This window comes from Cyrtonyx montezumae, unplaced genomic scaffold (assembly GCF_038088225.1).
Source record: "Cyrtonyx montezumae isolate F1298 unplaced genomic scaffold, pur_monq_1.0 scaffold_19, whole genome shotgun sequence".
Taxonomy (NCBI): Eukaryota; Metazoa; Chordata; class Aves; order Galliformes; family Odontophoridae; genus Cyrtonyx; species Cyrtonyx montezumae.
The window spans coordinates 7,209,971-7,222,062 of NW_027071925.1; the positions used below are offsets into that span (position 1 = coordinate 7,209,971).

At 38.3% G+C, this 12,092-nt stretch overlaps 1 protein-coding gene across 1 annotated transcript in view; it reads left to right on the forward strand.

Annotated features, from left to right (window-relative positions):
- Positions 1–12,092, forward strand: part of SMURF2 (SMAD specific E3 ubiquitin protein ligase 2) — a 54,986-nt gene that overhangs the window by 36,321 nt on the left and 6,573 nt on the right. Inside the window, exons 6-12 of the mRNA XM_065735443.1 lie at positions 661–745; positions 1,977–2,060; positions 2,787–2,989; positions 3,155–3,239; positions 5,659–5,817; positions 9,826–10,036; positions 11,518–11,621. Coding sequence (XP_065591515.1) covers positions 661–745; positions 1,977–2,060; positions 2,787–2,989; positions 3,155–3,239; positions 5,659–5,817; positions 9,826–10,036; positions 11,518–11,621 — 931 coding nt within the window. The remainder of the gene's footprint in view (positions 1–660; positions 746–1,976; positions 2,061–2,786; positions 2,990–3,154; positions 3,240–5,658; positions 5,818–9,825; positions 10,037–11,517; positions 11,622–12,092) is intronic.

Genomic DNA, 12,092 nt, shown 5'->3' on the forward strand with positions numbered 1-12,092 from the left:
TGCCCCTAAAAATCTGTTTTCATAATTGTACTATGCACAAAGGCTTCAGTCATAAGTATTCATTACAAGGAAACGAGTTTAAAAAGAAACGCAGTAATGATACAGTTAGGTTTTGCTGAGGGCAGCAGGGTCTTTGCAGGGTGCCCAGCACTGCTTTGTGTGAGTGTTGCGTTTGACTTCCTACCACTAATGCTTGGAAGTAACTAACCCATGAAACACACAGCACTTCCAGCAGTTCAGTTCTGCTTGGTTTTGTATGTGTGTACGCGTGTGTGTATAGACTGTCATGCGCACACAGGATACGTGGTAAGGAGGGTAAGGAGTCAAAAACATGTTAGCAGTGCATCCTGGCCCTAGCAGGACACTAATACAGCCCACTTATTGCCAGAGCCATTCTGTCCACCTTGGTACATTAGTCCCCTTTCTACAGGGGAAAGCTAATGACAGCTTCAGAGTGAACTTCTTTTCCTGCCTCAACTTGCTTTCATAATCTTTATATCTTTTTAAATAATATGTAGAGTATTACGTACGTGGAAAAGAATAAACGTACAGATCATGGTTCAGCTCAGTCCTCCAAATTGTGCTGTTTCTCTTTTTAAACGTACCTGTAATTCTCATGCAGGTGTCATGTCTTTAATGATTCTTTTATTATCTCACTAGTAAGTCTTCAGTCCAGAGACCGAATAGGCACAGGAGGACAAGTTGTGGACTGCAGTCGTTTGTTTGATAATGATTTACCAGACGGGTAAGCTGACTCTACTGTCAACACAAACACACTTCACACAGCGGGCTCCTGCAGTAATGGGAAGTCAAAGTATAAATGGGCTACTTTATTTTTGTCCTCACACTCAAGAGTGCTGCAGTTTCAAATTTAGGAGTGGTAAATGAGCCAGCAAGGTTACCCAGAACAGTTAATAGTTTGACCCCTGTCTTTTTTGGAAAACAGGAGGACGTGGCATATCTGCATAAATGCATTTTTAAAATACAAAAAAAACAATGTACCTTCTGAATTAAAGTACTGATAAGCCAATACAATGTTAAATCGTGGTTGGTGAATTGGCTTCACGAACCCTGTGTTAGTTTTGTAGCAGTACAGTTAAAGAAATTGAGCATTTTTTTCTTTCATGTGAACTGTGGCGAAGAAAGCATGATTGGAAAAGGTAATGGAGCCTGATTTCTCACTGTCCTTACCTGCCAAACGCTGGGCTTGGGATTTTGATTTCTCCCTGTGGGAGATAATGATGTCATTAACACCTAAAACAGTTTTGCAAATAGAAAAATACACTCTTGTTTTAGGTTCTGGTGTTGTCATCAACTTTTTCAGAGCAAACACAGAACCTCTGAATGTGATTCTTGGCAGGTAAAGACAGGACAAACTCATCAGGCAACGGGCTTTAAAATGTAAATCATTTCTGGGTTCTGAGCAGCAATGTATTGTTAATTTGGAATCTGAGGAAGTCGAGAGTGTTTTTGAAAATGCTTTTTAACTATCACTTTAAAATGCTCATTGTATAAATGTTACGTATTTAGTTGTGTGACTACAAAGTTAGCTGTACAGCCTCATGGATTTTGGAGTGCAAATATCTTAATAATGAAAAGACCTTGTTAATTGAAGGTGACTTTTTAAATGAAATGAAGCATTGTGTGAAGGTGCTATGAAAGGACTTAATAGGATTGGTGGTCAAAAAAGGTTTAGAAAAATAAAAAAGTTTTTTCTGCAGCTATTTGAATTTTAATTAAAATTCAAATACTTATTGAACAAGAAGTTGTGACATTGTTAATAATATGTTCTGAGGGAAAAACATGTAAAATTAATTCAGAATTGAATTTTTCTTTTGTTTCCTGTTACCTTGTTCAGCAGTGTGATTCATTGCAGTGTAAGTCTTCCTGAGTTGGCATTTATGATGGAAACATTCTTTGCCCTGGTTTCCTGGAAATACCACTCATTTCCTTATCTCTTAATGTCTGAATTCTAGGTGGGAGGAGAGGAGAACTGCTTCTGGAAGGATCCAGTATTTAAATCATATTACAAGAACAACTCAGTGGGAACGACCAACACGGTAAGAAATTGTTTGGGAGACCGTGCATATGGTGATGCTTGTCTGCTGACCTGGAACACTCAGCACAAGGAAGTGTCTACCAGGAGTTATTAAGCATTCCTGTGCCCCTCTACAAACGCATAGCCCATTTTCACCATCCTTGCCTAATATTCTTCCTCGCAGGGGATGAGACATTATGGCTTCCTCAGGCTTATTAAGGCAAGGTGAGAAAGCTTGGGCTATGTGCTGCTCATAAAATAATAATAATCATGTTACTCTCAGCAGTCTTGTTTTTTGGATGGGAACTGGTCATACGAGCATTTGATGTGGTCTTCATCCTGCAGTGTCATATACTGAAGTGTTAGGTCAGACCCTAGGATAGGTGACAGATTGCTCTGGGATGAGCTCAGCAAGCACAGGACAGCTGTCTGTCCATCATCAGTGTGCTGTGGTCCACAGCTCGACTGCTCTGTTCTGCAGCCCACAGAGTTTTCTAAGAGCCTTTAGATGAAGCTTTTAGTAACAGACAAAAGCATATAAAGGACAGCAGGGAGGCTGTCTTGCCTGGAAGTGCCATAACTCCTCTCAGATTTCTGCAAGACTGGCTTCAGCAAGCACTCTAGTTGACTTGCTATGCATAAATATCTCTACGCCAGCTTTTAATTCAGATTATCTGAAGTAATGGTGCCAGAAATGTCAATTAATTCTGGTATAGAAAGCAAGTAATTTTCACATTTTTCCCAACAGGCCAGCATCAGAGTACTCCAGTCCAGGCAGACCACTGAGCTGTTTTGTGGATGAAAACACTCCAATTACGGGAACAAACGGTGCCACATGCGGGCAGTCATCAGATCCCCGGCTGGCAGAGAGGAGGGTTAGGTCGCAGAGGCACAGGAATTACATGAGCAGGACACACTTGCACACACCTCCTGATTTGCCTGAAGGCTATGGTATGTAAAGTAATTAATTTTAGATCTTTTGGGGAACTGGGAAAATGGGCTGTATCTTCTGTATATTAGATCACTTTGTTTCCTTAGTTTGGAGTAATCAGTCTCTGTGAGTTTTTGTATTACTTACTGTGTACTCGTAATTATGAATTTGTCTTGATTTCACAGAACAAAGGACGACTCAGCAAGGTCAGGTCTATTTTCTGCATACTCAAACTGGTGTTAGTACGTGGCACGATCCAAGAGTACCTAGGTAAGAAAATGCTGAAAATATCCTTAAGTCCTCAAATCAAAAGAGTTTAACCGGTGCTGTCCTTGGAGCCCTCTGTGTGTTAGCCCTTAAAAAAATTATTTTAACAGTGATGTTTTAAAACAGATATGCAATGCCTGGAATCAGTTAATTGTATGAATTTCAGCTGAATCCAGATTTTAGTATTATCCAAAGTAATCAAGCGAAAAATAGAATCTGTGTGCTTCCAAAAATGAAGGTTTATCTGAGTGCTTCACATAAAACTAGGTTGTGTTTTAATTCAGTGTTTGAAGTCAAGACCTGATTGATTGGCAGTGTTTGTTTATGGAGAACAAACGTGCTAAACAAATGTGATATTTTTTGACAGGGGAGCAAATGGGAAACTTGCAAAATCTGGTTGATGCCTTGGAAATTTAAGATGCAGTATTTGTAATGAACTATGCATGCCATAAATGACCTTATATTTACTTGGCTGTGAGAAGTACTGCCCAATATTCAGCCTACCATGTGTAATTTACTCAAGGAATGGCAAGTTTCCTTTTAGAGAGTAGAAATGAGAGTTTACTTATGATTTTGTAGTTGTGTAGCATGGATATTCCTAGAGCAATTCATGTTCTCTCATGCTGGTAACGAGGAACTTGTGAATGGGAATTTTGAGGAGAGAGAAGAAATAGCGAAGCTAAAAGAGATTAACCTGTGATTAAATATTCAAATTGCTATTTCTGATGCAAATATGTTGACACTTAATAAATCTGAAGTGTTCTTTAGAATCTTTATACAGTATGCATATGTGCACATTGTATGTGGCTGTAACCTGTGATTACTTCTGTGTGTTAGAAGGGAAGGAAGGATAACAGGGAAAATATTGTTTGTTTCTGATTGTTCTTTACAGATGCCATCCATGGATTTTAAGAGGCAATAATTTTCAATGGCTCTTTCTTTTTTAAATATGTGCCATTTGAAGTTGGCAGCTGCTGTTGGCATCGATGAGAATTGTAGCAGCTCTGTCAGTTGCTGCTGGTGTTCATTCCCATGGAATGGACTTTGGATTTCCTGAGAAGGATTACAGTGCCTCGTAGCTACAGCTTCATTTCATTTTCAAATGATTCTTCTAATTGTTTTTAGTAGTACTTTGTGTTACAAAACTATCCTTCATTACAATGCACTGTCTTTAGATTTGAGAGTGCAGAAGAGTTGACATTTGCGCATTAGGAAGGAACTACACATGATTTGGGTAGTATATAAAACTAGAAACTAGATTTCTCTAGGAGATATATTACAAGATGAAAAAAGTTGTTTTCTAAAGTGTGTGGTGTAATGATTACAGACAAAATCCAAAATGCTGCTCTTAGGTGTGGCAACAGAAACTGTAAATGTCTCTGAGAACAAAAATGGGCTGTTTGCATGTACCAGCCACAGTGACAAGGGATACAGCTTATGTCATTTCTAAGAAATACTGTATTTTTATGCTAATATGCCACAGTTGCTAATAAAAATAAGCCTTGTGGTTCACAGGGCTGTGTTCAGCACTGTATCAGCAGAAGTTCAGTCCCAGGGCCTCATATTTCCTTTTGTAGCTTCTCACCCCTCTGAGTCCCTGCAGTCTGCATCTTTCCGGCCCTTCTGTCCCCCAGTTCTTCCCTCCCATCAGCTCACAGGATGTTGGGGAATCAGAGGTCTTACGCCTTCAAAAAGTACTGCTCGTGGCAGTATGTGGTATCTGAAGTGTGAGTTATATGCATAAAAATGTGCATGTATTGATTGTTTAAAAACTACTCATTTGTCTTCAGTGAACCTCTGAAGCAAGTGCAGTCATGCTGTTTGCAGCAGAATTTTCTGGAGACCAACGTGGGTTTCTGTGTGTTGCTCAGTGTGGAGCTGAGTCACTGTGCTTATGTTTTTTGTAAATATTTTATTCTCACTAGCATTTAGGGTCTGGGGGCAAAAGTCACCTGTGGCATGCACATATCCCATGTGTAATTCTTCATGGAAAGCGTAACCCTTCTGAAATACGGCTCTGTGTTGTAGGAGTTTTTAACATGTGATTCAGAGCTCCTTACATGACTAATGAAGTTTTAAAAATGTTTTCTGTCAGTATTGGTGTAGAATTGCAATTCCATTTTAGCAAATGTGGCAGTGGCCTTTATTTTTGTTTTAAGTTTGTATTAATTTAACATCTGAAGTTGGTTTGTACAAATGAAGGTTATTTGATGAGAATTTTTTCCCTACAGCAAGTGTTCTGGGATGTGTGTTTTCTCTTCGGTGGGCTTGCACCTTGGGAGTAGAGATTCCAGCTGAACAGATCAAGTTTCTGAAACAATACATTTTCTCAGACTTCATGGAATTGTTCTGTTACAGTTACGCTTGTTTGGCTCAGAGGCCAAATGCTGAGGTATTTTTCATTTTATATTTGTTTTCACAGGGATCTTAGCAACATCAATTGTGAAGAGCTTGGTCCACTGCCTCCTGGATGGGAGATCCGAAATACGGCAACAGGCAGAGTTTATTTTGTTGACCATAACAACAGGACAACGCAGTTTACAGACCCACGGCTATCTGCTAACTTGCATTTAGTCTTAAAGTAAGTCTAAAGTCTCCAGCACGTGTTGAATGTATAGAGGAAAGAAAGTGACTCTTGAGGTGAACTGGATTTTGTACTGAGATGTATTCTGCCATTGAGTAGTATCTGAGGCATAAAAGCAACGTTCTTTGGTGCACTGCCAGCCTGCCCCACTAGGTAGCAAAGATGGTTTGATTGTTCTTGTATTTAAAATGAAACTGGGGAAAAAAAAAGAAACAAACAACACCGCAGAACAAGCTAAAAAGCAAAACAAACAAAGTCCTCTAGTAGTATAGAGACAGGAATGTGGCTATCGTGATGCCAGGAGGGGGGGGGGGAAGCAAATGCCTTCCCATGCAAAGACTGGCCTGTGGAATTTTTTCCAGCAGTGAGAGACACTTTCTTTCCTTTCCATTTTGCTTTGTACTTCTTTCAGTGATGGAGCACTTGTTTTTAAAAATACAGATGGCATTCAATACCCAGTTCAGGTAGGCAGAGGGTATAGAAGTGCCCAGCTACTACCCTAAGAGAAAAAGAGAAATAATTCAGCTCCTGTATTCAATTTTCAGTCTAGTTGAGATGTTCTCAAAGTAAAAGATCCAAATAATTTATTTGGATTTTTTTTTTTTTTACCACAAAGAGAAAAAAAAGAAAAAAAAATTTCTGCCTTAGTGCAGATATCACATATTCATATCACAGTTTTAGATAGAGGAGGAAACTGAATTATATTCTGGATTTTTTTTTAATTCCCAAGCACTTGTTTGGCACTGGGGAACTCTACTGAAAATGGAAACAAAAAAGCAAACAAATGTTTGTGTTTCTGTTTTGTGGCAGTTTGTCCAAGCTCTGCAAGAATTTGACTCTACTTGTGTCTCTCATTAACACCTTTTAGTACTTTTGGGAAACACCTGTAGGTGGTGTGGAAGGAGTAATAAAGATTTGGTTAGATAGGAAGTCAGATGTGGCCCTGGGCAAGGATATGTGTGAGGAGGAGGATCCTTAGGAAGAGAAATTGAAGGAAATAGTAATGGTAGCATGTGATGAAGGGACAGAACAAAGGAAAAAAAGTAATCTCCACAGAGTGTACTTATCTTTTGTGTACGCAAAAGTTGGCCAGCCTTTGTCTGCCCAATATCCACTTGAACTTAATAGTCCAAAAGGGAGAGGTGTTTAAATATTCATAAGTGTTTCTTTGGTTAGAAAGTCATTGGTATATAGTTATACATTACAGAGCTTAGGTAAAAGTTCCCATCGTCCAGACATTGAATTCAGACTTAGATATTTTACCCAAAGAAAACTTCAAACCCTCTTAACTGCAACAACATAATTCCTAAAGAGCAGGTATGTTTATTTTCAATAGTAGTAGGGATGTAGTGTCTAGGTTAACATGTTGTGAAGGACAATATATAGCATTTCATCTAGAAAATCTGCTTTGTCTTTCAAGTTCAAGAGCCATATTGCATTTCTTTAAACTTAAGTACACTGTAGTAGTTCTTTCTCATTTGTTCATCTGTCTTTCATTAGGAAATGGTTTCAGAAATCCAACCAACAATGTCACCAGCAAAGTCTGCTGTCTGATAAGTCTTTTCTGGTGTTTATTTGTGTTTATTCTTCTACTGCACCAAGTAGGATATGTGAAAGCTTTTTAATAGTTTATTTATTTATTAAGCCCACTTCATTTGTTATATAAAAATATATATATATATACCTTTGGCCTGTCATTTTTAAATTATCTGAGAAAGAAGTTTAGTGTTTGGGTGGGATGGGTGGGGTAGTTTTGTGTTCAAAGCTGAAATAAAAAATGTACTTTCAGTAATACTGAGTTTTCTGTCAAGCTGAGTAAAGGCGTTTGTTCTCCCAGTGATGGCATTACAAGTAATGAAAATAATCAAACTTGTTATCCAGCTCTGTTTCTAAAATGTTGGCCAAGTGTTAGCCCATGACGGGTTTTGATAGTTATGGTACCTGAGAAGTACTTAGCTGTATCCTCAAAGTACAGTATGCAATCAAGTGTACTCATTCAGCTGTGAAAACAAACGAAAAATTACACTTAATTACTTCAAGCACTGCAGATTGTTAGCTAATACCACACTGATTATTTTTAGTTTTATACAGAGAATGGCATTTTATTTTTTCTTCTAGTTCTGCTTTATTTTAGATTGGTTTAATTTGATGCATGCATCTTGAACTCATGCTGATTTCAGAGATTGCATTTGCTTTTAGACTGACTAGTTCCCTGTCTAGGTGACTGTTCCTTTATGCTATGAAGTGTAGTACAACTTGTATGCTCACTTCAGTTTATATTATTACCTTTTCTGGTAGGTATATTCAAGGAATCTTTTCTTAAGATTGTTCTTACAATAGAATTAGAATAATGATTTTGCTTTGTTTATCAATTAAATACAGTTTAATTGAGATTCATATTTAGAACTAATTGTAAGTACAGAAATATCATCCATGGAGCACAGATGTCATAGAACTGTATTCTGGAACCACATCAAGTGTCCGTGTAAGCTGTTGTAATGCCCTGGTTTCTTAGGATTGAGTTTTAAAATAACTGTAGTTTGTTGTAATAATGTGATCAGCTGAGGAATGAAGTGAAGGTTGCCTTCTTTAAAAACTATCAAGACAACACTGAATCTCACAAAATCAGTTAAGCTAATTTCACAGTTTTTCATCATTCAGAATTGAATTTCTGCACGTTATTCTCTCCTTACAGCCCAGATGTGAAGAGATAATAATATTAATAATAAGCTTTCAGCTATTGCTGAGCTGATCCAAAGTGTGTCATTGCAGGGGTTTCAAAATGGTAGGTTTGTAAGACTACTGATACAGATGATCCCAGTCAGCTGGTGTAAATTTCCCTTGAACGTGCTTCATGCAAATTAACTTTAAATAAAAGGTTTGAAAATAACAGAATAGCTGTCAGAGCCACAGGGCAAACTGGGAACGCTCCCACTTCTTTTTTAATTGCCAAAAAATGAATGTTGTGGTGGTGAAAGACTGCTGGAAATGAAATTTGTTGGTCAAGGGAGCTTTCTCAGTAGGCTTTGCTTCAAAACAGGCAACAGGCTGAAATTTTAAAATATATTGAAGTTGTGGGTGGTTTTATCTAATGAGTTTGGTCTTTGATGTAGGAAAAAAAAATTAACATTCCATTGGGAAAAAAAAAAAGATCTGAATTGTGACCTTTCCTATTTATCCAGTAAATTTAGGGTATTATCACGTGTCCTGCACAGAGGCTTTGCTTTTCAAGTTTTAGGGGAAGTACAATTCTTATCCTCTTGTTTGGAAATGCCGTATTAAAAAGCTAGATCATACAAAAACAGCTACTTGAGAAGTGACACGAGGAAGAACATCTCTGCTCAAAATTAACTTTGTCTAATCAGAATTGAGACTTACAGAATCTCTTAGAATTGTTAGTAAAAATGCTTGTTTATCTGTGCCAATTAGTTACATGTGAGCTCCCCACATTCCTGTGGTCCAGACCAGGCCAGGTACAAGGGACAAGGTCCTTGCCAAGCTGCCAATACAAACATCTTTTTGTAAGCTTACTCTTTTTCGTACAAGCCATTTAAAACAGACTATGGTATTGAGTGTAGATTAGAGGCACAGTGTTTGGCTGATCCCTGAATTTTAAATTGGAGGCAGGCAAAACACGCAGAGGAAATATGGAAATGGTATCTGAGAAATTCAGTGTCAGCAGCTTAATAGTAAAACTGTATGGTTAATACCTTATTATATCGTGCTGTAACCTTTTACATACTTCATAGAGTAGTTCTAATAGGAATAACAAACTCTAAAAACAGCTGGCAGTTGCCAAGAAGGACAGAAGCACATGCCTTTAGTCAGGATAAAATCTCACTGAATTTATTTTTCACTAGGCCTGAATGTTTTTAGTGTAATCACAGTAATAATCATAGTAAATCAAAAGTACATTAGTTACTAAGACTTAACCTCTAAGAAACGCGTGAAGAAAACAGGAGATGCATGACTGGAATATCTGCAAACAGCTGTGTTTGTTTCTAGCCGCCAGAATCAACTTAAAGATCAGCAGCACCAGCAGCAGCAGCAGGTAGTGTCCCTGTGTCAGCTTCCAGATGAGGCAGAGTGTCTGACTGTGCCAAGGTACAAACGAGACCTGGTGCAGAAACTCAAGATCCTGAGGCAAGAGCTGTCACAGCAGCAACCTCAAGCTGGCCATTGTCGTATTGAGGTCTCCAGGGAAGAGATTTTTGAGGTAATTTGAGAACTTGACCCATTTGTTAACATTGAGGGAAGGGGAGGAGGGTTATCCATAACTGTCTGAAGATGTCATTCAGTTAGACAAAATGTTGAAACCTGGAGTTAAAGCTGGGATTTTGCCAGGGGTGAATGGGGAAAGGAGGAATTTAGGGGGATGCTCTGAACAATTATGTATATAAAGTAGATGTGTTTACCACACGGAGAAGAAGAAAAAGGAGGAAAGCTTTCCCTGTGGTTAGAGATGTGCAGACTGTCTCAGGGACTGAGGAAAGTGTCCAGGCACTTCATCTACTTGAAGATGCTGTTTCACTTCTTCCCACAGCCTAGGAAAGCTTGCCTCTCTTAACAGAGAGAATGTTGCAAATTAAAAACAAACCATCGGAAATGGCTTCTGATGTATGTGTAACTTTGGTAAAAAGACTGTTATTGGGTCAGGATTACTCATCAGCCAGAACTGAGATAGGAGCTGTATTTTTCCAAAACAGATTATTGGATGAGTTCTGTAGGCATCTGAGAAGCCAGAAGTACTCACATTGAGATACTTACATCTTATTTTCTGAGATTGTTCAGCAAAATAATTCTGATGCATCGATGAAACTCAGTTATAATTCATTGGCTTTTCTAGAGAACAGTTTGTCTCAAGAACTTTATCACCCAATCCCACCCATCCTTGTTGTGTTTTTACTCCACCCACAAACATGATAGCCCCACTGTGTTGTCACTGTTTTTCCAGCCAAGAAATATTTGTGTTGGTATTCCCTTTGGAGACAGTCAAATCTCTTAATAATAAACTGAAAAAGAAGGGGAAGAAATGCTGCTGTAAAGCAGTGGAAATTATCATACTGTTTTTCTGAAGCATCCCAGGCATGTCTACATCTTCTCTTCTGCAAAACCAAAGATTGGGGGCATCGTTACTGGACATAAATAAAACCTTTCATTTAATTCCTTTTTAAAATCAGCATTTGGTTTGCCTCCTAGTAGCATTCTTTTTATATGGTGTTGCTGAAGTCTCACTGATAGAGGAATAATTCTGTAGATTTACTGGGATGGCACCCGTGCTTAAGCATCTTAAGATGCTTCGTGAAGGTATGCACATCTAGTCAGCAGAAGTTCCACTGTTGGCTTTTTATACTGCAGAAATGAGAGCTTTTTTGTAAAGCAAAATCTTACTGACGTAGGGTTTTTTTGTGTGTGTGAGGGTGAGTAATGTGAAAATGAGAAAAAGAAACATTAGGATCAGTCTACACCCTTGGAAACTTAGAGGCTATTTTTCTTGCATATCTTTTACTTGACAAGCATTATCACATTTATAAAAATCTATGTAACAGTTTGTGATTGGAGAGACAGTGGTTAGTATCTAGAAAAATAATACCCCCTTTGGACTTTGATTCTGAGACTCCATTCGTTTCTAATAAGCATTAGTAGCTTCTTGTCTGTAAATAGCAGTTAATAAAAGAATGTGTCATGTATTTACAGGAATCCTACAGGCAAGTCATGAAGATGAGGCCAAAAGACCTTTGGAAACGGTTAATGATAAAGTTCCGTGGGGAGGAAGGCCTTGATTATGGAGGTGTTGCCAGGTAAGCAGTGCATCCCCCATCCCTTTCCCAGCTGCACTGCTTTGTTTCCTAAACCAGACTTACAACATCTTCTTTTCTTCTGAAATTATTCTTGTTTCTGCGTATTCCTGTGATGTTGCATGTCAGAAGAGTATGTATTTTTCATGTAGTATTTTCAAGGAGGAAAAGCATCTAAAAAAGAGAATGAATTTCAGTGAATCAAAATACACATTACAGCTTGCATGGGAGACCTGTCGTGTATGTGAGACATTGGCTTTGGTATCAATGAGCAAAGCTTTGGTATTTGGGAATTTACACCATGAACCACTCGACTTGGTGGCAGAATTATAATCAGTAACTCTTGGAAAGAGAGAACCTGAAGGAAAATCTTGGCAGACTGGGAAATATGCTGAGCTGACAGGTGCTGTGCAGTTAGGGAGCATTAAAAATAATTTAGGTTAGGGAGAACCTAATAAGTTAGACCATAATTAA